Source organism: Numenius arquata, chromosome 13, assembly GCF_964106895.1.
Source record: "Numenius arquata chromosome 13, bNumArq3.hap1.1, whole genome shotgun sequence".
In the NCBI taxonomy this organism is placed as follows: domain Eukaryota; kingdom Metazoa; phylum Chordata; class Aves; order Charadriiformes; family Scolopacidae; genus Numenius; species Numenius arquata.
The window spans coordinates 12,080,952-12,108,641 of NC_133588.1; the positions used below are offsets into that span (position 1 = coordinate 12,080,952).

The following is a 27,690-nucleotide window of genomic DNA, read 5'->3' on the forward strand; positions in this document are numbered from 1 at the left end:
TTTTTCAAGGGGTTCTAAAAATCTTCCTGAAGTATGCAGTTGTCTAGACTCCAGTTACATCTTGTGAAACATCTTTTCCTATTATAAATTTTTCTATAAATACCAGAAATTACTTTTACCAGTATTTCACTTGACAGCTTGTAACTGAAAGAACAGCACATAGTTTAGCTGAGCTAATAAATTGCTATTTGCTGGGTTAGAAACCCAACTATTAAATGTTTTGTTTAGTAGCTTGGCAATAGAAGGTCAATAGACAGAGCAGTTTAGTGTTTTCGGCATCGCTTGGCGATGCTATTGTTCCCTACGTTTACAGTTCACATTATTGTTTTATAAGTATTGAAAATTACAAGTTGTAACAAATGTTGGCTTATTACAAAATTCAAAAGAAAGAGAAACTTGTCCTATATTTTCTGAAATTTCTCATTAATTTAAAGAAGTATTAATTTATCATGAACTTTAAGAAACAAACAAAAAAACCTCACAGACTTTTGTAAAACCAGAAACAGTTTTCTTTTTTCTTTTTCTCCTCTCCTCTCCTCTCCTCTCCTCTCCTCTCCTCTCCTCTCCTCTCCTCTCCCTCTCCCTCTCCCTCTCCCTCTCCCTCTCCCTCTCCCTCTCCCTCTCCCTCTCCCTCTCCCTCTCCCTCTCCCTCTCCCTCTCCCTCTCCCTCTCCCTCTCCCTCTCCCTCTCCCTCTCCCTCTCCCTCTCCTCTCCTTCCCTTTTCTTCCCTTTTCCTTTCTTCCCCTTACTTTTTGGGTAACAGCTCTGCAGAGAGGAAATTCCTCCATTATGTAATATATTTTGAAATACTCTCATCAGTCTTTTTGGCAGCTTTCTGATGGCTGGAAAAACTTTGTGTATGTTTTCAGTTGTCATTGAAACTGGTGTCATGTGAGAAGACGGCCTCCTGATTCTTAAACACATAGACCCAGCTTCTTCCCCTATAGCGCTGCCGAAGATCCATATGCTTTCAGGCGCCTTGAATAGAGATCTTCACTCCAAAGGGACTTATCGTTGGCCGCTCTCGTGCTGATATTCTCCCTGCCAAAAAATCCTGACTTTTGGCTCAGTTCAACTAATCGTCTACCAACCGATAAATGCCTCTGTATCTAAGAATGTCATGACTTAATGCAGAAAGCGTATGGGAAGAGATGCTGAGCTCTTTCCCTTTTCTAGGGCGCATACAAGATGGTGCCTGACGCGTGTAGCTAGAGCAGGAACTGCAGGTTTCCTTTCTCAGGTTTTGCCTTTTTTTGCAGTGCAGTGATTTTGCTGCCATCTTCATCTTTGCGTGGCATATGGAGTTGATTAATTATAAATAGGCACTGTTGTGCTGTGGCGAGTCATTGGTATTGTACATCAGATTCTACAAACCAGCTGTTTTCTTTAACAGTAATAATAATAATAAAAAATTTCCATTACTTAGTCGTCTGTTTCTTAATACTGGATGTCTGCAGCGTGCAATGGCTGTGTAAACTATGAAGTGCTTTTTTAAGCATTCAGAATAGTCGTTAAGTATAATAACAGCAAGAACCGGGCAGCGAGGGAGGACTGAGTAATAGTTACTTGTGCACAGAAAAAGTTTTTCCTTATTGATGTCACACGTTACAAACTTCCTTGCAGTCTGTGGGGGATATTTGATACCTATTATTGATCTTTTGGAACCAAACTTCAATCCCTGACTGTTCGTTACTAAACTGTATGCTTTTTACTTCCTAAGGTCCTGTGGTCTGATTCTTCAGTGACGTTGGTAACCAAATCTTCCACTGAAGTGACTGAATTTGTTTCAAAGGTAATGGCAATATAATTAATACTTTGAAAACAGAGCAATGTTTTGTCCCTGTATGTAATTTTGTTTAATGACATTTTACAAAATGTACAGGGATAATACAGACAGATTGAATTTCCTAAAATGTTTGACTTCTAAATCGCTGTGCCTTGAATTTCATGAGTAACAAGTCTTTTCACTTATTACTTGTAATATCCTCTGCCTTTAGCTATCTCAGCTGTATCCAGAAGAAAACTTGGAGAAATTCATTCCTTGCCTCGCTGGCCCAGATTCATTTTACTTAGACCGGAACCACATGGACCTGGAGTCGGACCTTAGGTATGCTGGGTTTTTTGCTGTGGTGGTTTTTTAATCTTGACACTTGGCTTTTTTCACCAAGTGGAAAAAAGAAACGGGAAATAGAAATATTATGTTCATATTCTGAATTACTTTCAAGAAATTAGAGCCTGATCCTAAGCATTATTTCTTGATGTTCTGATAATTCCAGTGCATAAGAATTTTTCAGGAACTCTTTTCTTCAGAAATACAGATGGTAATAATATTCTGTATTAAGCTTCCTGGAGAACTGACATTTCCTCATTCCTTCTTAAAAACAAATAGAGGATCATTGGCTTTGCAGAAACTTGGTTTGGGCTCAAAAAAGAGCCAAAACTGCTTTAAAAAAAACCAACCCAAAACTCAGGAAAAAAATAATTGCCTGAATAATCATCTTTCTCTACTGAGGGATGGAGGTTTTTTTACTGTCCCTGTTTTAGGTTGTTGTGGTGTTTATTTTGCTTTAATTTAAAAAAGGTAGGTAGGTATGTATATGGTATAGCCATTAAATTTTTGAAAGCCATTAACAGCTAAGACATTTTTGAAGCCTTAGACCTTTTGAAGCCTCCTCACATCATCACAAATCACCTGAACATTAGCTAATCTAAACACCATTTAAAAAGTCATCATCCGTGGCAGGTCACATCAATTCTCTTTGTAAATACTGAAATAGTTTTGCTAGGAAAATTTGAGGGACTTAAATTATTTTCACCTACTACTGTCTGTATTTACGTGAAGTATTAAATGACATTTTAAAATACTAATTAACTTTTGTTAGAGCTTCGGCTAAACATCTGTTTTCCCTAAGTCGAGACAGGCTTTTGTCCCCCATTGGCAGAGCCCTGGTGGATATTGTTTTTCCGTAGTCAGAGCCAGCAGGTGCGTGCCTGGATTATTTTTCATGGCAAACGGCGTTAACGTTTCAAACGGTTCCTTCTGCGCTTCGAGGATCAGAGCCCATTGCCGAGAATTAGGGAGGGTGAGGGAGGCTGCGCGTTGCTGCTGTTGAGCTAGCAACAGTCTCTGCAAATCTAGGTTAATAGAGCAGCAATCTGCGTTTACACGGCAACGGTTGTCTCTTTGGAGCAGAGGAAAGAAGCAGTTCCATTAAGCTTTGAAAAATTCAGAAAGGAACTGTGATTTTTCAGGGTGGAAAGCACATCCGTGCATGTGTGTAGTTGGATTATTTTTTACTCAAAAAGACTTTTTTTAAAATGACAAATACAAAGATACGGTAAAATTGCTCTCTTTTTTAAACAACTTTTTATACTTTTTTGGATTTGGCAAAAGGCAGTCAAGTTTGCATAACAACAAGAAGTCTAGTCATGTTGATAGAATACACTTTATACATTGCAAAGTTTTAGGAAATTGCCATTTTTTTTCCCAAAAGAGGCACAGCAATCCCAGAGAAAATGTGACGTAAGTTTTACAGCCTTTTTCCCTACACCGCCAGACTCTGCATCTGCTGTTTATCTCAAAGAGGAGAAAATTAAATAACAGATATATCTATATTTTATGGTTTTCAGGTTCATGAATTTGAAAGGAAATTTTCAAGTTTGTATTTGAATGTGTTCTGCCTTACAAGTGTTCAGTGTTCCTAAAATAAGCATCTTTACTGAAACGCTAAACAGAGTGAAAGCAACACAACGGTAACACGTGTTTAAGTAGTATTAAGGACAAGAATATCTGTGCATTCCAAGTCTACTTTGAATCAGATTTGTGTGGTGTTATTGATTTGGAAGGTCTTCTATGTTTTAGTTTCAAAATTTCAAATTCAATTTCAAAATTTCACGTCCAGTCTACGGTCGTGATGGCATAGGCAGCTGCAAAGCAGATATAACAGATTATGGGGGGGGGTTTGTTTGCTTTTGGTGAACATGCAGGTATTTGGCACCGTTACCTTCCCATGTGGTGAAAAATGACCACGTCAGAAAGTTCTTCAGCACTTCATCTCCTTCACAGCAACTTCAGAGTTCAAGTAAGTTTAAATGAAATTTAGAAATGAATTTTTTTTTGTACTGATGTGCATTTCATAAGCTGATGCCATTTGTAACTTCTGTTCCCTGTTTTTAGATCCTGGCAATCCTTCCCTTTATAAAGTGGGAACTACGCTGGGAACATCCGGAAGGTGAAATACTTCTTTTGTTTATGTTTGTTCTGGTTAGTTGTAAAAACCCATGACATAGGTAATTATCTGTCTCCCCTTGGGGATTTACTTGAGTCTACACTTTCATATTCGTCTGTAGAAGACTGTAAGAAATTCTAGCCTTGGTGTGTGATCTGCCCAGATCAAAACAGACAGATGGTGAGGATATCGGTGTAAGGTACTAGCATTCGTAGTGTTGCCATTTGTTCATTCTTTAAATGCTTTAAGAAAACGCATCTTATAATAATAACTGTGGGAGCTCAGTATGGGTGATCGCTTGAAGAAAAGTTTTGCAGTGAGTTGATCTCATAGACAACAAAAGTTGGGTAACAGTTTGCAAGTCAAAATATAACATGATCTAATTTCTGGAAATAGAAGATAGAATTCAACTTCAGCTTCAAAAGTAAAGGATATAAAATGTAACTACCATTGGACCAAACTCTCTGCAATTGTGATGGAATCTCTGGGCGGTTGCGAAATCAGTGGTGGCTCTCTTGTCCTAAGAAATGTGTATGTTCACGGAAGAATTTTGGGGAACCTAGTTGCAGTGTTCCTGCTGGCTGTAAAACCAATGAACACCCGTTCTAAGCAGCGTTTCTCAAATTGTTTAAAGGTGTAACTACTAATTGGCATCAACACTTCAGCAGTGATGGATGATTTCTCTGTCATCTGCTGCTTAATGCCTAAGTCGGAATGGTCTCAATCACATACTTAAAAGGAATAATGATCATCCGAATTGTAGGCCCAGATCTGGTCATCCCCAGCCTTTGTGGGCAAAGGGAGACTAGAGCATCTCTGGAAGGGTTTTTCTCTCTGCAGCGTATTTGAATGTTCCCTTATAGAGCAGGGGTTTCCTTTCAGGGGGAGGAAGGAAACTTCTTCTAAGGGAGGTACAAGTCAGCCCTGGGAAAAGCAGGAAAGAAATTCTCTTGCCTTTTGTTAGAATTTAACAAACTCAGAACTCATTCTTTTAAGAGGTGATTTTCATTTTCTCCAACAAAAACCAGAACCCTCCAAGGAGCCCTAAACGTGGGTTATTTTGCCACTTCCACATGTGAAAAAAACCAAAACACAGGATTATGTTTGGGCTTCTTTTTAATAATGCGGAGCTGAACCACACCCATTCTCCCTAAACCTTTTTTTTTAATCACAAAGGTAGTAGAACATATATTGTCTGTGATTATAGAAGGAAACCTCTGCTTAAGCTGAAGATAAGGCAAAGATATTTGCCCCAAACTGCACTGTTTTTAGTGTGCTGTTGAACACATAGCTACAAATCAGCGTAGGTTTAACCAGAAATCCTGGAAGTGGTAGTTATATATATGGCCGTAGTAGCTGAACTCTGGGTGATACAGATTCAGTGGGATAAATCAAATAATATTATTGTTTTGCAGGCCCATCTGTGGAGTGGCCGGCATTCAGGCTTCTCAGAACCACGTTCAGCACTCGGCTGCTGCTCCCGTTGCACTACCCCATTGCTCCCACGCCGGAGGCACGGGCTCATCGCTGGCCTATCGCACCCCGATGGACACCTCTTCTTCACCCATGTTAATGTCTTCCAGTCCACAGACCCCTCAGACACAGGAGCAAAACGGGATCTTAGACTGGCTCAGGAAACTGCGGTTGCACAAATACTATCCTGTCTTCAAACAGCTCACCATGGAGAAGGTAGGGCAGTAAATTAAGCAAAGGGAGCCAGATTTTAAATTATCCTTATATTCTCTAGCGCAGAGAGAGAGGCTGCAAACATCTGCATTTAGAATTGCAGAAGTTCTTGGCAAATGCTGTGAAGGTTTGCGCTCTCTTGAAGCAATAAGGTTTTGATGAAAACCTCCTTTCTATTTTCGATCTGTGCTGTGTCCGGGGCCTGGGCTGTTCAACAGCTGCCACCTTGTCCAGAAACCTTCACCAAATGCCTGGAGATCCAACTCGCACACTGTCGCAGGAGCTCTGCTGGCTCCCTGCATCTCTTTGATGTGCAGTAGATAACAAAAATTTGTTGATTTTTTAAAATTTCTGCTTCTGGGTTGGTTTTTCTCCCAAAATATTTGGTTATCCTTATTTTAAAAAATAGATTCACAGAGATTTCTGACATGAACATTAGTGTTTGCACGTACCTGCAAGTGAATGTGAGGTTTTTGTTTCCTGCAGAAATTCTTATGGAAAAACAATCGCTTACGTATGTGCATGGTAGAAGTCACAAATAGTACCTATGTGTGCTGGATTTTATCTAAATCGGATACTTCTATAGCATTTACTCAGCTCCATCTGTAAAATCCGTGTCCTCTTACTGTCTTTTAGCCTTGAACGCCCTCCAGTGGACTAAATGCTTAGGTTAAGCCAGGTCTAAACTGGGATAGGTTTGTGCTGGTTATAGTATGTTGTATGTGTTTAATTAGAATCTGTTACTTGAGTCTTCTGATTTGATTTTCTTCATTATGTGGGGGGGAAATATATAGTGGGTTTTTATTTAATAAAGTAGGAAAACCGTTCATATTCCAGTGTGTTTTCAAAAGCATGTATTTGCCAGCATACTTTGTTGGCTTTAATTTTCATGACATTATATTACAAATGTATATATTTTATTTTCATATTCCATGTCTATATTTTATTATACAATTTAATTTTGGAGTATATTTTCCAACTAAACTGATGAGATGACTGCACATTGATTTCTGCATTAAATGACAAAACTAGGAAAACTAGAGTGATTTTTTAAGACAAACAGATCCTTAAACTCATTTATAACACAAAGTTCTATTTTAGTATGTATAGGAACTACTTCATCTTTATTGTGAATAGTTAATATAAGCACACACCTAATTAAATTTAATCTACAAGTGTTCTTTCTTTCATGCCAGTCCCCTACACTTTTATTATGTATTGATTCTATAATTTAAAACTGGAGTAGAAAGTTTCTTTGGATTAACATATGTTTAAAAAATAGCTCTAAAGTTGCTTTTCAGAAATACAAATAAGAATGTTTCAGGCTGTAAAACTAAACACACATTTTTTCTTTACAAGTTTCTGAGTCTTACTGAGGAAGATCTGAATAAGTTTGAATCCCTCACCATGGGAGCCAAGAAGAAGCTCAAGACCCAGCTAGAGCTGGAGAAGTAAGTGATGGGAAAAAACCTCTTTTTAAGGTCATAAGATACTTAATGCAAGTTTTACAATGGTCTTCTCTTTCCAGACCATAAATCTACCAGGATTCCCACCTGTAAATATGGGTAATGCTTATCTCCCTTCCTCTGCAGTTGTGTTGGTTACTGTGAAAAACTCGTGAAAGGAGGGCTGACTAGATTAATATTTAGTACTTAGTGGTTTACTGTTGCCTGGTCAGGGTTGTGGTAAGGACAACCAAGTGTGAAGAATTTGTGAAGTCCCTTTTAAAAGGATGTGGCAACCCAGTTGTAACATAAATGCCTGTCTTCACCTGTCACATTGACAGATCTTCTAAGGAGGGGGACATTTTTAAAATAATTTACAAAAGAGAAATACTGTCAGTAAAGGTTTGTTTTTTTTAAACTTATATAAAAGGGATTGTAAAGCAGATGTGAAAAGCCCATTTAGATTTTGGGCTTATCACCCACCTGAGATCCATGGGGTAGGAGGGAATCAGGCCAGCGAGCCGCTGGGCTGTAGGGTTTGCAAACTCTGGTGCTGCACACAGAAAGTCAAGACGCCCAGCAGGGCTTTTTCTTCGTAAGACCTGACAATTTTTTGGGCTTCCAGCCAGTGCAAATGGAGCACAGCTACTTTGAGAGCCTCCTGGGTGTCCTGTGGTGACCCAAGCCAGCTGTGGCTGCTGCAGCTGCTCGGGCCTCTGCTGACTGCTGGGGCTGGAGTGTGGGTTGCCGGATGACACCCGTGGAGGATCCGGGCTTCTGACTTTGTATGCGGACAAGCCACTGAAAGTCAGGGCTGTTGCAGGTGACCCTGGTCTCAGGAAGCTCACAGCTTTAGGTGGTGAAGGCAATATAAAGGAGGACAGTGCTCTATGCAATATGAATAGCCCTTTGGGGAAACTGATGCAACAGATTGTCCTGGTTTTTATATCTCCACTTAGATGGAAATGTTTACTCTGCAGCTACTCAGTTACTTAAAAAGCAATTAAAAAATCCAGATCCATGCCCATTTATCAAAGCTCCTTGACGGTATTTTTCATCAGTTTCAGTTTTTCCAGAGCATGTTTGCAAAATGAAAGCTTTCGACCACATTTGGCTTCTCTTTGGTTGTGGTGGGCACGGCTGGGTTTGGGACACGCTTACGTAAGGTGTGGTGGAATTTAGTCACCATTTGGTGATGTTTTACCTTGTACAAATAAGAGCATTATTATTGTAATCAGATGGCAAATAGGCCAAATGTAACTGCTGGCAAGAAGCTACGGTCAAGATTGATGTCATTTCCGAATGTTTCCATTTGAAATTAGCGTAACATTTTAGTGGATTATTTCCTGGGCTTTGTCTGCTTTAGTTTCATTCAGAAATTGATTCCTCTGCTGTTGTGCTTCAGACAGTTCTTGTTTCTTCATACCTTTTTCCATCACCCCGTAGAGAAAAATCGGAGAAACGGTGCCTAAACCCCACAACACCTTCTTCAGTTACCAGCAGTGGTGTGGCCAGAGTTCCCCCTACGACGCATGTGGGACCCATCCAGAGCATCCGTGGCAACCATGCTGCAGGTGAGAGAGAGGAGCAGAGGACACTGCTGTGCTCCCAGGGCTGAATATGTCCCGGCACAAGAGTGAGCTCATTCTTGTACTGCTTTTTCACCAACCTGGCATAAGTGTTATCTTCCAAAATGCCATCGGCTTAACAGGGAGCAATCAAACAATCCAATTCCTGTGTATACAGAATGTAATAAAAAGTAGTTTCTGCTTGATGGCTCCCATGGGAATGGCTAACTGCACTAGTCAGTGACTAGTTACGCCTCCAGACTCCTGCTTCTTTGCCGATGTGTATGTCTGTACAGCTTGAGCCATCACTGTCTGAGAGGTGGTGTGGTCAAACAGTTGTAATTAGGTCCTGCCAAGTAGGTGTTACCGCTCTTGTTTGCGTTCCCTGATTGCTCACACCCCCTTTACCTGCAGAGCTGCGAGTGGACGTGGATCAGCCAGCCCACCCACTGCCCCGGGAGGGCAGCTCTTCCGAGTACTCCAGCTCTTCTTCCAGCCCCATGGGGATCCAGACGAGGGAAGAGAGCTCCGACAGCGCCGAGGAGAACGAGAGACGTAAGCAGAAATGACCAAGAAGGGTGCCTGTGTTCCCAGCTTTGTCTGGTGAAGCGTTTGTATTTATAGGTGCTTCTGTCCCTAGGTTTGGAGATTCACTTGGACGGCTCAGAGAAGGAGAAGCCAGTGATGTTACTGAATCATTTCACTTCGAGCTCTGCCAGACCCACGGCTCAGGTCTTACCAGTGCAAAACGACGCAGGCTCCAATCCGTCCAGCCACCATGCTCTGCCAATGCAGATGATGTCAGCGGCCTCGACTCATATCACCCCCATTCGGATGCTAAATTCAGTGCATAAATCAGACCGTGGCAATGCAGACATGAAGCTACTTTCATCGTCTATGCATTCGCTTTTATCTTTAGAAGAAAGAAATAAAGTTTCTGCTGGACCTAGGGGCAGCATAAAAATGGAAAAGAGCTTTGGAAATACCGTGGTGGATGTAATGTCTGCATCTTCTCCCCACCAGCCCTTGCAAGTGCTGTCAGGGGCTGCTGAGAACAGCTCACCCACATCTACCATCAACTTTGGTCCTCGAACGAAAGTTGTACATGCCTCGACTCTGGACAGAGTGATTAAAACAGCTCAGCAGCCGGGATTAATAGTAGAAACGAGCACTGCTGCCACTGTAACATCCAGCACAGTCTTCCACGTGGCTCGTCCACCCATCAAACTCCTGGTGTCTTCGTCTCTTCCTACTGATTCTGCCATTGCTGGACAGACTTCCTGCGCCAGTAATATGCAAATAACGGTGTCCCCTGCAATAATAAACCCCCGGACTGCTCTGTACACAGCCAACACCAAAGTTGCCTTTTCCGCAATGAGCAGCGTGCCAGTGGCGCCGATGCAAGGCAGCTTCTGCGCCAACAGCAACGCCGCCTCCTCCAGCAGCCACCCCTCCACCTCCTTTGCGACCATGGCGAACCTGCCCAGCTGCCCCGCGCCCAGCTCCAGCCCCACGCTCTCCTCTGTTGCCGAGAACAACTTCTACAGCAGCAGCAGCAGCAGCAGCAGTAGCAGCAGCAGCAGCAGCAGCAGCGGATCCGCGGGGAGCATCCCGGTCCCCAACCAGAACCATCACCACCATCACCACCAGCAGCAGCAGCAGCCGCAGCCGCCGGGGTGCATGGTGTGCAGCTCCTGCGGCTGCAGCGGGAACTGCGGTTCCAGCGGCATGACCGTCAGCTACGCTAACTATTTCCAGCATCCATTTTCAGGACCTTCAATGTTTACTTTTCCCTTTCTGCCCTTCAACCCTCTGTGCAGTAACGGCTACATCAACACGCAGCAGTACAACAGCAGCACCACCTTCCCCGTGGTCCACACCGCCTACAACAGCGGCATAGCTCCCGACTCCGTCATGACCGGGCAGTCGACGTTTGCGGTTCCGCCAATGCAGAACTTTATGGCAGGGACGGCAGGGGTGTATCAGGCACAGGGGATGATGGGAAACAGCAACGGTTCGAGTCACAAAAAAAATGGGAATCTCTCCTGTTACAACTGCGGGGCCAGTGGTCACAGAGCTCAGGACTGCAAACAGCCTCCCATGGATTTCAATCGACAAGGTGAGAGCAGGTGGGGGGACGGATGGGGGACGTGGGACACGCAGAGAGTTGCCCTTAGCCCAGGGGAACAGCTGCGGACCTGAGGGCAGGAGGGACTCCGATGGCCATCACGTAGCTTTTCCTTTCTGACTTGCGTAAAAAAAAAATCTTATTCTTGAGAGCTGGTGGGTTTGAGCTGTAATTACAGAAGATGAAACTTACTTTTGTGCCCCAACGTGAGGATGGGGCCCAAGTGGCCCCTGGGTCAGACCTGGGTGTTCTGCGGGGCTTTGATGGTTTCTGGGGAGGAGAGAAGCCCAGCCCTCAGTCTGTTGCTGGAGGAAGAGAGGGAGGGACAGATCCCAGAGGAATTGTCACTGCTTATGCCTTGTCATCCAGGTCACCTTTGGTGATAACTGCAAGTTTCCCTGGAAGTTTACAAACTGAACGTCTCTGTTCCCCCTTTCCCTTCTTCCCCAAAATAATAAGAACTACTGTTCAAATGCCCTTGAAGGTCCCACGTTCGCTGCTGTACTTATTTTGCAGGGCGTGTTGCTTACATGGTCATAGCGTGGGCCTCTCCAGCAGAGAGCTGAAATCCTTAATTCCAGGCGGGAAACAACTGAGAGAGAAACATTATGTTACCAAGAGCACCTTCTAGTCTCATTTTCCTTTTTCATTTTGATTGACATATTGCATTGAGATAATTTGCACGTGGTGTTGACTTCAAAAATTACAAACTTTTGACTGGAGCGAACAGCACTGAGGTCTTACATTTTACATTGTGTCTTGTCTGTAGTGTATGTCTGTGTATGTTTTTATACGGTGCAGACAAGGTCTCAAGTGTTTGGCCACTATAAATTAACAAGTGACTGGTTTTGAGGCAGCAATTTACAGCAGTGTTAAAATGTTAACTAATTAGTGGAGTTTCTGTGGCTAATATTTTGATAGCGGTCAATGGGGAAGAAGTGACAGTGTCTCTTCGGTCTTAACGTAACGGGTGTGAAAAGGTTGACGTTATTTAATTCCCTTCTTTCCTCTCCCCCAGGTACGTTTAGGCTGAAATACGCTCCTCCCTCTGAAAGTCTCGACTCCACAGACTGATATTTTATCGTCTGGCAAGAAAAATACTGTAAGCCATGGAGATATAAGGAGATCGAACTACAGAACTGAGACGTCCAGTTGCTGTTAAGCTTAATGTATTTTTTAATCCAAAGGTGCTTTACTTTATTAGACTAGGTAGAAAATCTAGCTTAGGGGTGCATCAAACCCATTTTTGATTGCCAAATTCAAGCTTGGATCTTGTTGTTGGAACTTCTGACCACATGTCGTAGGACCGATGTGTCCTGGATGGATGGTGGGGCTGGCCAGCTGTAGTTTCTGTCCCAAATACAACCACCGACCTACTTTTTTTTTTTTGCTGGAGAATGTTGCCATAACGCGGACTTTCTAAGGTGAAAGGTCTGACTCCAGGGCAGCTACGTTGTGAAGTGGAAGCTGGAGGCTGAAGGTAGGAGTGGCCGTTCGCCAGAAGGACTTTGGCACCCCTGGGCTAGGTAAAATGTTCTACTTTTTTTCAAAAGTGATCAGGCACTAATCTCTGGGATTTTTAAGGATTGCACTACAGAAGAATGTAGAACTCTTCGAGCTTTCTGCACTTTCAGCAGACAGTGTCACTCTGAGACCAGTGCAAGAGGCAAAGAAGTTCCGACTTTTACAAATTGGCACCAGCAGGATGAGTGACTTCACCACACAAATCTTAACGTCAGTCTCTCCATTCCCTTCCAAAAGAACACACGGCAGTTTCGGTTCCTTCTGGAAAACAAACTTGTGCTTCATTGTCTCGCTTATTACTAGACAGTGCTGGGTTCCCAGCAGTGGAATACACTTAGTTTCCAAGGGTCCAAGTCCCAGAGACTCCAGAGTCATAAAGGCTTCAAGGATATTTTCCTGTAATACACAAAACAACCTTTACGTCCTGTTACTGTATATAGGTCTCTTTCACAGAAACCTTATTATTCTGCTTTTGTAAATGAATTTTAAACCATCCTAAAAAAAAAAAAAAAAAAAAAAAAAAGGAGAGAGAGAGAGAACTCTGGCAGCAGAGTTTGTAAGCTTTTGCTTTACTTTATATAAAAAAAACCCAACCTTTTGACTCCTACCCCAAGGCTTTTGCTCCAGGATTCCGAAGTGGTAGAAGTCAAACATGTAAAAGGTAGTAAACTTCATTATTATCAAGACTTTGAAGGATTTCTTGTCAGCCTCCTTCGTTGCAATAGATTGTAGATGACTAGCTTTGGTGTTAACTACTTAGCGTACATAATTTGTGGGTGACAAATCTAAATTAGGACTCGAGAGGAAGCCAAACAAATCTTGAACTGCTAATTTGAAACAGTTTGGTCCTGTCTGGTTGAAAGAAGATACTAATCCTCATGGCTCACCCGAGGAATTTGACGGCATTAAATGGGTGAGGCCTTCTCTTTAAAACGTCTGACAGAGAGATATTTGCATATTGTAATTTGGAAGACACCTTTAAAGTCTGAAGCCTTGTTTACACTCGGAGGTATTTCTTACACCGATTTAAACCACACCGGGATGAGCAGGACGTGTAGAGGCGCAGCTGAGTCTCGCTGGGGAGCGAGGGCAGTGGTACCCGAGGAGGAGGTTTGGATGCGGAGCAGAGCTGCCCCGAGGAGATGGGCCTTGGCCACGGAACGTCCGTGAGAGGGGGAAACGTGGTAGCTCGACAGTCAAGACTTCCCTGGACAACGGTCGTAGGGAAGAAAGGTTCTGTGCCACCCTTCAGGCAGTGGGTGGTCAGCAGGAGAACCGAGCGTCGCCGGGGAGGCCCGGTGACGCGAGGTGGCCAGACGCCACACTGGCTCCAGGGAGCGCGATCTGCAGCTCAGAAGCGCGTTCGGCTTCGCGGAAACCAAAAGCTAAATTTGCCTAACGTTTGGTTTTTAAAAAGGGAAAAAAAAAAAAAAGATATTAATTTTTATTCCTATGCAATGAAAAGAAAAAAATAAAACCACCCCCGATTTGTGTATTCTCAGCCCGGCTGCCACCCCTGCAGCATCGCACACGGGGCTCCGCCTGCGTGCGAGGAGGTTACCCCTGTTCCGACCAACACCCTTCAGACCGACAACACTAAAGTGATGAAAACTGACAATGCAATTTACTCTGCCTTAATGAGCTCGAGACAATGGTAGGAACAGTCTGTCATACTGTATCACGCTGAAGGAAACGCGCAGTTTTCAGTGACGATGTTTACGATTCACAGCTTGGAGGGTCTCTCCAGTGGCCTGGAACATGTGCTGAAAGCCAAACCTTAACCTTTTTGTTTGTTTGTTTGTTTCTTTTTTTTTTTTTTTTCCCCACTTTTTTTTTTTAAACGAGATTTTAAAACTGAATTGTATTTAAATAAACTGTATTTCGACACACACGCAAGTGTTCCAAACCCTCTCAAAATAGCAAAAATCAACAGAAAAAGAAAAAAAAAAAAAAAAAAAGGAATAATTTCTGTACCGATTGCGTTTTGTTTTACTGCCCGAGGCTGGGCACGGTCTCGTCTGGTATTCATCACGGAGTCGAAACCGTTACAAAAGGACTGTAAAACCGAACTTCTGTCCAGCAAACTGTTCCATTCCTTTCTCCAGAGCTTGCTTTGGGATTGTTTCCTTTGTGTAAAGTTAAGGCTGATGTTTCTTCAAGTGGCTTCTGTGTGCTTTTAGGTAACGTTTTTAAATGGTGAAGTCTGGTTTTAGAGTAAGTTCGAATTCAGCGAGTTTTGAGTACCGTAAAGCACCCCGAGTGTAACAGAGAAACGACTGCTGAGCCGGCAGCGATGGCAGAGCCTTCCCTAAACCCGGGCGAGTTGTGGCTCCAGATCTGCCAGCGAACGCTCTCCGCTGTGTACCCAGAACTGCCAAAGCTGGTAAGTCCCAACAGAGCACTTTAGTTCCATAAAAATAATCCTTACTCTGTTTTTAAAAGGCACAAATCCATCTTTCCCCCCCCCCCCCCCCAAAAAAAAAAAAGGCAGCTTCTTTTAGAATAGTAGTTCCAGCTTCACTGGCTGAAAGAACCAGTTCTTAAAACCTATTTTTATACGTTGAAAGATGGAGATGTCAAAGAATGCTATTTATTCCTATCTTTGTGTTGAAAGTCTAAAAAAGAATTAGTTCCCAAAATGGATTTCATTGTGGAATAGAAATGATTTTTTAAGCCTGAGAGGGAAGGGAATCCCGAGTCGTCCCCCCCGCAGGGGCAGGGAGAAGGTAGCGATGAGCCGTTCCCTCGGGGGAGCGAGCGACGCGCGGCGCAGTCTCAGAGGGGTCGGCAACGGAAACACTCGAAATGGGATGGAATTTCCAGCAAACTCCTCCTCGCCCTGGCAGTCTGCAAATTAAGCGTTAATAAATCTGCCGGGCTCGACGCTGAGCAGCGGGAGAGCCAAGAGGGGAAGCCTCATTTGAGCAAGCGAGGTATCGATCAGACAGTTCCACAATACTTTTCCTTAAAATAACACGGCACACTCCACTTTTTGTGAAACTTTTTCACACCGCGGTCATTAAATCTTGGCAAATCAAACGCCAGACTTCCAAAAATAATAGTTCTAGCACTAGACCTTTACCGTTACCCCAAAATCCTGTTTCACGCTATTTCTGGCTGATGAGCTTTCAGGGTGAAGGCAACTCAAAAATTAACCACACTGTGTGGTATTCGGCAGAGCAACAGCCCTCCCCGAAATAACAATGAAACCCCCATGCAGGGGTTCACCGTGTTTGTTCACTGGAGGCCACGGACACCGGGAGCTGTGGATTATTCGGGGGAGGCTGGAACAGCTCTTAAATCGGACGGATGTGGGCAATCCTGGGCAGAAATCCACGTACCGGAGCGCTCTGGGGGGTCTCGACACCACGTTTGCCGGCCGAGGCGCCCCCTGCCCGTCACCATCTTTTGTCACCAACCCTTGGAACTACCCCTTTGCTCTCTTACATTTATTTCTGACGTGAGCAAGAAACCGCGTTGGTACCGAAGCAGAAAAGCAGATCCTGCGTGTTTTCAAGTGCAGATTTAACAGCTTCTCTTGGACATAACTTTCCACTAGGAATGAAGGAAACTCCTGCTCCCATTTGAGCCATTTCTTTTACTTCGGTCAATTCTAGTATTACAAATTGTGCATGTAACTTTATAAATATTTTAAATAGTTTTGTAAATATTTAATATTCAGCTAATTTGATTTTGAATTGTAAATGTCAAGTATTCTGGTATTGGGATTTTTATGTTTTATTATACTTTGTTAAAAGTAAAATTGTACATTTTTAGAATGTTTTTATCTGAGTAAATTTAATGTATGGAAAATAAAGAGTTAAACAGAATCCCTTTGGATTTTTTTTTTTTTTTTTTAATTTAAGGGACTTCTCCAGCTTTTGGCAGTTACCAGGGACTTCTTTTGGTTTTGGTTTTTGTTTTTTTTTTTTTAATTCCCTTTATTACTTTTGCTGTCTCTCCACCCACAGACACCTGCGGGTGAATCACGGATCCGTGACAGCGCTTCCAACTGCTCTCCTCCCCTTGACTCAGCTCCCGGCTTTAAAAGCAGATTCCAGCTGCTGTCCCACCCCCCCGCCCAAGCCCCTGCCTGGTTTCCCGGGGAAAGGGGAGGATGCGCAGGGAAGATTTGTGCCCCGATCCGCAGGAAGGCAGCAGCCGATTGTGGCCGGCGCCTGGGGTCCTTCCTGAGGAGCAGCTGCAGCACCAGGACTTTGAATCCTTGAGGGAGAGGTTGGTGGAGCAGGAACAGAAACAAAATGGGGATACAGAAGCCCATCCGTGTGCCCCGGTCCATTCCCATCTGCAAAGCAGAACTTTTACAGGGCCATTACACCTCAAATTCCTCCTCCTGGAGGGTGGTGGCTCCCCCTCCGAGTTGTTAATGACCATCAGTATCGGGGGTTTCAGTACAGGCGTCTACTCGTTGTCGGCAGGACCTGGTTCACCACCTTTTGTGGATCCTCTCTGTGTGCCCTTCCCTGCAGAGCTCCGACTTGAGAAAGCCGTCTAGGAATAACCACACCAGCCAGAATTAAGTTGGGATGTAATCCATCCATATCAGCACTGTATTAATTTTAAAAAAGCAACATTTGTACAGGAATATCAGTCAATCACGTCGTAATTACAAGTATGGTTGTCAGTTATGAGTTAAACAATTCCTTACACGAACAAAACTAAACGTAGAACAAGCTGCATTTAAAAGTTTACGTTGGAGTAAAAACACAAAGAACGATTAAAAAAAAAAAAACAAAACGAGATGCATGCAAAGAGGTGTGGGTAGGTACAAATTGTACACCGTATCGAGCTCGAGTGCCAGGACGCAGTAGTATTGCTTCTTCCCCCCCACCCCGTTATAGTAAGTTAGCTTCCAGTAACGGCTGTAGTTAGTTCACAGACACATAAGAATATACAAGAGTAATCTCATCCCGCTACGCTTCGCTTCACGACGACTCTAGAGGAAAAAGGCAGGTCCTAGGAGATACCTTTCCTCTGCACGGGACAGTAGTGACGCTTCCAAACCCCATGCAAGTGGCAGGAGACTTCAGTGATGGAAAAAAAAACCCCAACAATAACAACAAAACAGAAAAAAAAAAAAAAAAAAAGCATTTGTTCATCAACTCTCGACAGCAACTCCTGGACGTGACGAGCTGCTTCTAAAAGCGGTTCTCCCTGACCCCCCCCTCGGTGGTGACATGCAGAAGGAGTGAGAGAGGGGTTAAGCAGCACAGGGCGGTAATTCCAGTGGCGTGTCCGAGGCCAGCGGTGGGAACAGAGGTGTTGGCGTCGGATGGAGGCCCTGAGCGCACCCGCGCTCCCCACGGGCGCTGCTCCTGTCTCACATTGCACTAGCCCGCTCTGGGCCAGCTGTGGCCATCGGCACAGCCCCCCCGAAGTGCTGGCAGCGGGGGTCCCTTCACTGCCTTCTCCCTTTGCCGGGCAAGGGAACGGCAAACCTCCGGGCTGGGGTGGGAGGGATCACCTTTTGGAAGCGAGCCCACGTGAACAAGGGTGTTTCACTGAACACACAGGGATTGGAAATTCATAACAGACCGGAGTTTATTTCAGTTATTACCTGTCCAGGTGTGTATTTTACAGTTAAACACTTCCTAAAACTACAATAAAGCTGTGGTGTTTGGTATGAGTATTTCAGAAACCGGCACCTTTCCTAAATGGGTGGTGCCACAAAAAACAGAGACAAAAAAAAAAAAAAAAAAAAAAAAAAAAAAAAAAGAATTGTTAACTCCCCCAGCTCACCCCAAGCCCTTGCCTGAACCCACCGCAGCGCTGACACCAGTCTCGCTGAGCTGCAGAAGACAAAACTCCGCTTCGGAACATTAAAACCTATTTGCTCTCACGAGAAGCCTTCCCGTTTTTCTATTTTTTTTTTTTAAAAAAAAAAAACAACCAACTTTAAGGAATCAAAGGGAGATTTTCCAGAAAACTGTCACACGAAACACTTTAGCTTCTCCCTGGTGCCTGTTTGCTTGTTAAAGTCAATCGAGTGTCCCTTTATTTGCAATTGTCACGTGCGCAATTGGGTTCCATTCATAAAGTCCAGAAATGTAAATGTGCCTGTGTGGAATATTACAGCAGGTTTCAAAGCCGGAGGTTGCTCGTCTGTACTGTTTTAATAGTCACAAACAAGGCAAGGTAAGATGAGACACCTGCTAAAGCAAGACTACGCTAAGGTACTGAGAGCGGAGGTGACATCCGTTTCTTTCCCTGGGGTGTGTGTGGGGAAGAGTGGGGGGTGACGGCCAAGGGTAAACCAAAATCCTAGGCTAGAAGCCGCTTGCTTGTCTTAGACAGAAGATTGCACTCCGAAAGTCTCCTGAGAGGCGTACACCATGTAGAGGAAGCCATCCTCGTCCTTCTCGCTCTCGTACACCTCGGATATGGGTGTGGAAACGCTCACCATGCTGTGTCCGTTGACCAGGAGGAAGAAGGCCTGGTTGGAGTTCAGCTGCAGGCGCCGCCTGTCGGGGGGAAGTGGGGGGAGTGGGGAGGGGAAGGAGTTTGACAGTGATGACTCTGCATTTCCACTCACATCAACACAGGACACATGGCAAAACAAAGTCCTCCACCACTGACACCAGTGAGATGTCCCCACCCAAAGCAGCCCTGCCCCTGGAGAAGGCATTTGCTTCCCACCTTGAAGTTATATTAAATTTATCTGCTAAATCCACTCGAATCCATCTACTGACAGAAGCCCTTATTTCACTGGAAAAGCCTGGCTCCAGAAGGGCATTAAACGGAAGTGAAGAGTTACTCCTCACCAGGATGGCGCCGGGGCAGTGGCATCATCCCTCTACAGCCAGCAAACAGGCGAGGCCTGAGGGACCTTTGGCTCACAGCTTTGCTCAACACCTTCTCCTGGAAACGTAAACTCGGGCTGACCTTGAGAGATCCGCGTGAAGTTGGGGAAGGAGGATGGCAGAGCTCCCATGAGAAGGCCCTGGACCTTTCAAACTCCCTTCACCACCAGCTCTGGAACAGCCTGCATTTAACCTCTAGAGCATCTTGCCCCCTTTTCTCCTCCCTCCCAGGAGAAGCATCCCACGGAAAGGCAGAGCGTGACAGACTTTACAGACCGCGTGGCACAGTAAACATCTAACTTTGGGGTTTCCCTCAGATTGTTCACTCTGATTGGGGGAAAATAGCTATTTTCTGCTGAACTGCTTGCTGGAAAGCAGGTTTGCAGAGAGGAGCTCTCTCACCACTCCATTAACCAAGTAAGCACTCAGATATGTGGAGGTGCAACCAGAGAAAGAAGGAAAGAACAGATCAGAAGAGCTTCCTGCAGCTTCTGCTCCCTGCTGAGGGGCAGCAGCAGCTGGAAAAAAAGGATTTATTTAGCCTCCCAGCCACAGCCCTGGAAAGGGACCCTTCCAGAACCAAGCTCTAATCTCTCCAGAGCGAGCAGGCTGTGAGAAGGCAGCAGCCAGGGGAGGGGTGGGACGGGTGTGCTCTGCCATGCACAAAAGGAGCTGGCCAAGGACCAAGTCCAGCTGGGACCAAGTCACCTATTAACAATGAAGCCAAAGAAAAAGGTGGGGGAAACCCTTCAGCTGGCTGTTATCCTTTTTGCCTGGGGCCTTTAATGTTCATGAGAAATCCTGGAAGACTTGAGCAACATGGTTCCTGCTTCCAAAACCCTATCTCACCTTCTTACTCAAGTAAGAGCTGGGATTTGCTTGCGACAGACAGTTTTTGTACAAGCCTCCGAGGCAGGGAATTGTTTGGACACGTGGGACAACTCTCAGATTTTACAGCTTGTGGCCTCCAAGAACCAGTTTCCTGCTACACTGTGACCAACAAAAAGCAAACTCTGGTTTGCTGCTAACTTCCAAGTTTACCGCTTGAGAAGTCTTACTAATGAGATAGTCCTCATTAGTATGACATGAAGCCAGGGGAAATGCACTTCTAGCAGAATTTCTGACCACAATTTTAGACCACAACTTCCACTCCATGGCTACTTCCCCTTCGCCTCTTCTTGTCAGCAAAGCTCAGCTCCAGAGCGGAGCAGGACCCAAGCCACAGTCTGTGCACACAGATGGGACAAAAAGACACGGATCTGAACGTGTCTTTTTCGGGCCTCAACACTGTAATCAGGGGAAACCTCATTTCACCATCAAAGGATGCCAATATCAACCCCGAGCAACAGCTCAAGAGCTCTGGCCATGAGCCCAAACTCCCCCTCCTGTGGGTGGGAAGGGGCAGGCACTCCGCAGAGGGACTCCCATCCAGAACACCAGGAAGGCATCCCAAAATAGCCAAGCAGGAAGCGCTGGAGCCCTGGGTCAGAAGCACCCATGTTAGACAGGGATTCGTGGCCCCAGACTCCCTCCTATGTCTCTGGGAACCAGAGACTCCTCTTGAAAGCAGAGTACCAGCTCAGGTCTTTCCAGAGATTTTTCCCCAGCAAAGCCAAAGGAAAAAGCACTTCTCATGAATTTGTCCTAGGGATGATACCAAGCGCTCATTAGATGAATTTTTCATTTAAAGAGCTCCCAAATGCATACACCAGCTGGGGAATTAACAAAGAATCATACAGCCTTAGGCTGATGCAGCTTACGCTGAAATCACAGCATACTACCTGATAATTTTGATTAGCTCGCTCATGTTGACGTGATCTGGCACCAGGAACTTGGTCTTATCCAGAACTGGAAGCTGCTTCTCTCCCTTGTACCTTTCAATGATCACCTGAAAAGAAACAGAGAGAAAGGAGCAGAAGATGTGAAACGCAGAAACGGTGTCTGTGCCCTCATCTCACAGCAAAGTACAAGAATTTCTGCTAAACTCCATTTCCCTTCATCTGTGAATGAAGTATCTTAAATCTGAAAAGGAACAATTACAATTATCTTCACGTGCCTCTTGTTCTGTTTGCAAGAGTCACTGCACGAAGGGGTAACAAAGAGGCATTTAACAGCAAACATCCACAGCTTGGGTGCCGTTTTACAACAGTTCATTTGCCTGAATCGTTTCATCTAGTAATGAATTACCCAGCAACAAGGAAACTCAAGAAAAGATAAAGTACACTTCCCTCTAAGACATCACAGCGGCTGACTAGGGGCTTGGGCTGCTACAGAACTCTGCAAACTGAACTAGTTTTCACTAGAATTTCTCCAGTTTCAGGCCATGTCTTTCTAAGAACTACACCTCCAGGTTAGAATGCTCTTCCATTCACCTTCCATAGGTACTCTAATGCATGAGAAAAAGCTACTTTCAAAGGCTATAAAGCCTCAGAGGAGAGAATTTCCTCCTCCTTAATCTCAAGACAGCATGCTGAGGAACCAGTAATTCTGTGAAGATTGTTATGTAGTAACTACTTAATTCACAAGGAAATTGCAGATTTGCCAATTTGAGTAGCACCCTGCCCAGCAACTGTGTTTAGTTCCTGCTTTTAAGAAATGATCTCAGAATTCGTGCGCTCCCGTTTCCACAGCCATGTGGGCTTTGTTGTTTTTAAATCAACGGTAGCTACGTGACACCATTCACTTGGATCATTTCCATGCTCACGGGGTCTGGCTGTGTCGATACTCAAAAGTTGCACAGGTGAAGTGATATTGAGCCAATTTAATTATATCAGAGAAAGATTTCCTTACACCGGTTTAAATATACGCTGGCTCATTCTGGAAAAAAAAACCCAACACTATTTTTAAAAAGGTAGACCGTAACCAGTAGATAATATTTCCAACAGCAAAATGAAGGATGTTGACAGGACAGGAGGAATTTACCATCTAGCGTGACATTGCCATCTTATCTCATCCAGAACTGCTAATGATAATAACGAGGCAGTGACTCAAGCTAGGACATGGACAGGCAACCACAGCAAGCCTCCAGGGATCCCAGCAGGCCTCTGCCATAGTTGCGAGTTTGCATCGCTGCCTCTTCTGCAATGTGCTTAGGTACCTCTAATTTCTGCTGGTAATATGTCCGTGGCTGGCTTAAATGAGAGCTTTACTATAAATCAATGGCTTTCAATCTGTGGTCACAGAGGCTGGGGACCGGGGCTAAGTGATCTGTGAAAGGTGGGTGAGAAAGCAATCTTCTGTCAGGAAACAGATTTGTTGGGAAAGGACCTTTTGGGGAAAACCGCACATTCCAGAAAAGTCAAAAAAATCTCTCCTATAAAATATTACTTGTTCCCATGGCCAACAGCACTGTAAAACAGCAGCAGCAGCTTCGAGATGAAGCAGTTTAAAGCTAAAGGAAAGCCAAAAACCTTTCGGTTTCTATTTGACATGGAGGCAATTGTTTCTGGTGATGAATTTGCACTGTAATTGCGGACAGTTTGCAGTTTGCTCACAGCAGAATTTCCACTTGCAGGGATCATCAGCTCTCATCACCAAGAACCAAAGGCTGAGGTGTCCCCATTAAGTTCTCTCTTCTGCTCCCCAAGATCTCCTCAGACCTTCCCTGTTCCACAAAACAGCCATAAGGACAGTTGCATCTATTGCTTACTGTGGTGACAGCCGTCACACAAAAGCCCAGGACTTCAAAACTTCACCAGTTGTGGAGAATTCATCAGCAATAGACCACAATCTGTGACTTTTGCTTCCTAGAATGCTTTGCTTTGTAACCTTGAGGATGCCATAAACAAAAGAAAATAAAAATGCAGGCAGCATTTCGAGCTGACCAGCTAAAGAAGAGTGACAAGGTAAGGGCTGATCCCTTCTCTGAGGTGGCCCAACACTAGGGTGGAGGGGGTTGAAAGCCAAGCAGCGTTTCTGGAGACCTGCTTCCCAGAAGGCAAATGTTTCTTGTCTTTCTCGGCACAGATTGGTGATTAAAGCCGTAACTGCCTCTACATTACTGTGTATTCTTCTTGGTTAGTCTCTGCAGACTCTTCTTTTGGAGAAGAAAAACACTGAGATGAGAAGAGCTGAATACTCAGGAGAATCTCAGAGCTCAAGCGGGGTGTGGTTTTCTTTGAAGTTACAGCATGTAACTTTAGTACACAGGAAACCTCGTTTCCTCCAGTCCCCAGCCAGCACCTTGCTCTGCCACACTGACTGCCGGTTACTAGTTTGAGAATGTTTCTGAAATCCAGGCTTAAAGACCCTGAACAGCCAAATTTTAATTTGGTCGCTCTTTTACAGGTTTCTAGCTACTAAAAAGAATATGAGACTGGAAATTGAAGTGAAAAGAACCAGACTTACTGGTATTTTAGTTGGATGCTGATCTCGAATCAGTCGTACATCTTCCACTCTTTGCTCTGCAAGAGATTAAAAAAAAAAGTCTGTTCAAACATCCACAGTTAATGCCGTTATTACTTTATTTCTCCACCCTTGAAAAGAGGGACTGCACGTTAGTAAAAGCCATAAAACCAAATTCAGGCAAAGCAGTTTTCAGATGGGACAGCACTGTCACAAGTAAAAACCTCTCTTTTGACAGATGATACTTTGCTCTTTAAGCCAAGGTGGCAAGCACTGCACACACGCTGCCTGGGACTCCTAGAAAGTGCTAAAGGAGACAGCTTCCTCCCTACATACCTCATTTTCTACCCACTAAATTTAATCTCATAAATTTACGGCATCAAATTACACCACCCAAGTTAACGACTAAATATCCCATACTATTTCTGCGAGATCCCAGAAGAGGAAGTTGTCAACAATTATCTGAGACCTAAGACTAGCCGAAGCCTGGCAGCATCAGCTTACGCCCTGCGCTCTAGCATTACCGAATTACAGCTTTCCGTTTTGATTATGCCGCACCCGTTGTTGCGGAAGCTGTTGGTTGGTTCTTGTGTACCTAGACATTTCACCGTCCCCTGTGCCAGTTTTCAGAATAAAGTTCACCTCTCCTCAGACATAAATATTAATAGCACAGATACTATAAACCAGGCTGAAGTGCACCTCCGAGCCAAAGTAAACAGGCACAGTTGCTTTTAGAGGCAGTTGCATCTGCTTATACCCTGCCCACTTTCAGATTCAGTGAACTCAATTTTAACCTCTCCAGCTCTTTTCAGCGGGCTGGGGCTTTCCAGGCCATCCCCATCTTATAAACACCTCTCAGAGAGAAGATTTAGTGTTGCATCACAGCTTTACCAGGGAGAAGTGCGCTGCTCATGGGAGAGGAAGAGCTTAGACCAGCAGCCCAGCTCCTGGCTGGTATGTTAATGCACGGGGCACGCTACCTGTTCCGTCACTCAGCAAGAACATCACTCAGCTCGCCATTAGTCCACATTAAGTCCGCGTGCATGAAATACATCTCTGCGCCTTGTTACAAGCCCAGTAAGGAAATGCAACTCATGTGAATCACGGTTTTAAGCTGGAGGTGAATCAAGCAGAACTAAGGCAAGGAGTATGCAAAGCCTTCACCTGACCGAGAACCTGGAAGCCATCCTGCTTCACATCTCACAGCCCAAGCCACGCTCTTACAGACCAGCATTAACACTTCAAGGGCAGAGATACCAGCTAATTAAAATACTTTTTAAGATTAACCAGAAACACAAGAGATACGGTGAGCGAATGAGACCAATCGTTAACCCAGTGAGCACAGAGAGGTCTGATTAACTTTTCAACTGAAACAGGTTTGTTCACGGCAACGTTATTCAGCAGAACTCCCTGGAGTAGAAGGAACATAAACCGGACAAATCATTGAGATTATTGTATATGGCGTGTTCAAAATCAGGCTTCAGTCAGCCACAGATAAACACTGTTCTCTGACGACATTAGTTGCAGTGGCAACTGCTTGGCTGCCATCCTAGCTGAACTTAATACCTGCAACAGAGGCTGCTGACAGGCGATGGGGTCAACAACAGTTTTGGAAGACTCCAAGAAAAGGGGCAGCTTAACCACAGACTCCATTAGATCAAAATTCTCTCTGCTTCAATGAGGAGAACAGCTTATGTTTAACAGAACAACAAAGACAAGGGTGGGCACACTAGAAAGCTCTCTTAAGCAGCTTGACTTTAACCCAAAAGCAGGAAGAAAAGAAAATCTGGATCAATTACTTCCACCGATTCCATTTTACGTATGGGATTTTATAGCTCACGCAGAAATAGGTTACGCTGCCAGTTCGTGTTACCCTCAGAGCGTTTCAGCCTACCTCACCGACACACATGAACAGATACCGAGCTCTTTGATTGCTTTGGTCCCATCCTAGGCACAGAAAGAAGTGTTGGCACCGCTCTATCAAGGCTGTTCCTTCTAGAAAGAGACTAATCTCATTTCCCCAGCCATCATTACACAGCTCTTTTCGATGCCTTTGCTAGTTTTCAATAACTAAACGGAGGCAGGGGACACACGTCCCAGTCCACTCGCGGCTCCCCGGGCAGAGAATTCCTCACACCGCGCCAAGTGCCAAACAGCAAGTGGAGCTTAATTCTGCTGTCAATAGCGGGGACGAAGCCGGACACTGAGCAGACGGGGCCGGGAGGGAAGGGCAGGCCCAGCTCCTGGCACACAGTGATGTCTCCCGGCTCCTGGGAATTCTGCGGCCGATAATGGACGATGTGGAGAGCCCCATCTCCCCACCCAGCGCGGGGCTCACCACGGTGCCACCCACCGCCACCCTCGGACACCCAAAGATGACCCTGCCCCAAACTTCCCGGCTCTGTCCCCGCAGAGGAGCGGAGGGGCTCGGACCTCCTCGGCGGGGCGGAACCAGCCCCGCAGCCGCGCAGGGCAGCGGAGGCCGGGCCGGGGTTTGTTTCCATTGCAGCCCCGAGCAGGCGGCGACAGCGGTCGGGGACACCCGCCCAGCCCCGGGCGGCCCCGCGGACCGGGGCAGGGAGGCCGGGCCCGCTCCGGCCACGGACCCCCGGCCGTCAGCGGGAGCCGGCCAGAGGAATCTCCGCCGCTCCGAACGAGATCTGTCCCCTCCCCGCCTCACCGATCCCCCCCTCCCCCCCCCCCGCCCCGTAGCGAGGGCAGCCGCCGCCGTCCGCCCCCCGCGGCCCTCCCGCCGAGAGACAAGGCCCGGAGGGGGCCGGGGCGGCCGTCGGGGCTCTGTCAGCGACCCTGCCCCGCCGCGTCCCTTCCCGGGGAGCTCACCGAAGGTGCGGCGCTGCTTGAAGCTCTTCTCCGAGGGCATGGCGACGGCGGCTCGGCCTCAGGCCCGGCGGCGGCTCTGCGCGGCGGCGACGGACAACTGCGAGTGCCGGCGCCCGCCCCCCGCCGCCGCCACCGGCAGCTCCGCCGTCAGCTGACGCCGCGCGTCACGGCGGGGCGGGCATCGCCGCGGCGGCGCCGACATCTTGAGTGTGGCGGGGCGGGGCGGGCCACACGCCGCCCCCCCGTCACCGGTCGCCGCGCCTCGGCGCCTCGTCCCGCGGGGGACACGGCCATGGCCAGCTCAATGCCCCGCTGTGTGCCCCCTCGGCGACACGCAGCTATGGCCGCCTCAGAGAGCCCTGCCAGTGTCCTCCTCGGTGACACACAGCCATGGCTGCCTCAGCCCTGCCATTGCTCCCCTTCAGCGACACACAGGCATGGCTGCCTCAGAGAGCCTGCCCTGTCCTCTGCTCAGTGACACACAGCCATGGCCATTTCTGAGTGCCGTGCTGGTGTCCACCGTCAGCGATACATGGTGATGGCTGTCTCAGGCCTGCCATGTCCCCTCTTCAGCAGTGCATGGTGATGGCAGCCTCAGAGAGCCCTGCCATGTTCCCCCTTCAGGGATGCGTGGTGATGGCCACCTCAAGAGAGTCCTGCCATGTCGCCCTTCAGTGACACATAGCCATGGTCACCTCAGAGAGCCCTACCATGTTCCCCCTTCAGCGATACGTGGTGATGGCCACCTCAGAGAGCCCTGCCATGTTCCCCCTTCAGGGATGCGTGGTGATGGCCACCTCAGAGAGCCCTGCCATGTCGCCCTTCAGTGACACATAGCCATGGTCACCTCAGAGAGCCCTACCATGTTCCCCCTTCAGCGATACGTGGTGATGGCCACCTCAGAGAGCCCTGCCATGTCGCCCTTCAGTGATACAGAGCCATGTCTGCCTCAGAGAGCACTGCCAGTGTCCATCCTCAGTGACACACAGCCATGGCTGCCTCAGAGAGCCTTGCCATGTTCTCCCTTCAGCAATACATGGTGATGGCCACCTCAGAGAGCCCTGCCAGTGTCCACCCTTGGTGACACACAACCATGGCTGCCTC

At 46.1% G+C, this 27,690-nt stretch overlaps 2 protein-coding genes across 2 annotated transcripts in view; one reads left to right on the forward strand and one right to left on the reverse strand.

Annotated features, from left to right (window-relative positions):
- ZCCHC14 (zinc finger CCHC-type containing 14) overlaps nucleotides 1–12,130 on the forward strand; it is a 51,112-nt gene extending 38,982 nt beyond the window's left edge. Inside the window, exons 4-13 of the mRNA XM_074157948.1 lie at nucleotides 1,721–1,792; nucleotides 1,998–2,107; nucleotides 3,988–4,082; nucleotides 4,178–4,232; nucleotides 5,645–5,918; nucleotides 7,275–7,366; nucleotides 8,807–8,934; nucleotides 9,343–9,483; nucleotides 9,569–11,047; nucleotides 12,075–12,130. Of these exons, the coding sequence (XP_074014049.1) occupies nucleotides 1,721–1,792; nucleotides 1,998–2,107; nucleotides 3,988–4,082; nucleotides 4,178–4,232; nucleotides 5,645–5,918; nucleotides 7,275–7,366; nucleotides 8,807–8,934; nucleotides 9,343–9,483; nucleotides 9,569–11,047; nucleotides 12,075–12,130 (2,502 nt within the window). The remainder of the gene's footprint in view (nucleotides 1–1,720; nucleotides 1,793–1,997; nucleotides 2,108–3,987; nucleotides 4,083–4,177; nucleotides 4,233–5,644; nucleotides 5,919–7,274; nucleotides 7,367–8,806; nucleotides 8,935–9,342; nucleotides 9,484–9,568; nucleotides 11,048–12,074) is intronic.
- Nucleotides 12,131–17,119: 4,989 nt separating this feature from the next.
- On the reverse strand, nucleotides 17,120–26,717 carry MAP1LC3B (microtubule associated protein 1 light chain 3 beta). Its single transcript, XM_074157960.1, has 4 exons — nucleotides 26,587–26,717; nucleotides 23,749–23,804; nucleotides 21,183–21,289; nucleotides 17,120–19,062 (listed from the first exon to the last, which is right to left on the reverse strand). The coding sequence occupies exons 1-4, from the start codon at nucleotides 26,624–26,626 to the stop codon at nucleotides 18,888–18,890; spliced, it is 378 nt and encodes a 125-aa protein (XP_074014061.1). The 5' UTR covers nucleotides 26,627–26,717; the 3' UTR covers nucleotides 17,120–18,887.
- Between the last annotated feature and the right edge of the window lie 973 nt (nucleotides 26,718–27,690).

Coding starts and splice junctions, on each gene's coding strand:
- MAP1LC3B (XM_074157960.1), bottom strand. CDS start 26,626: ATGCCCTCGGAGAAGAGCTTCAAGCAGCGCCGCACCTTCG. Junction 23,805..26,586: donor CAAGCAGCGCCGCACCTTCG/GTGAGCTCCCCG, acceptor AATCTCTTGCAG/AGCAAAGAGTGGAAGATGTA. Junction 19,063..21,182: donor GAGCTAATCAAAATTATCAG/GTAGTATGCTGT, acceptor TCCCCCCGACAG/GCGGCGCCTGCAGCTGAACT.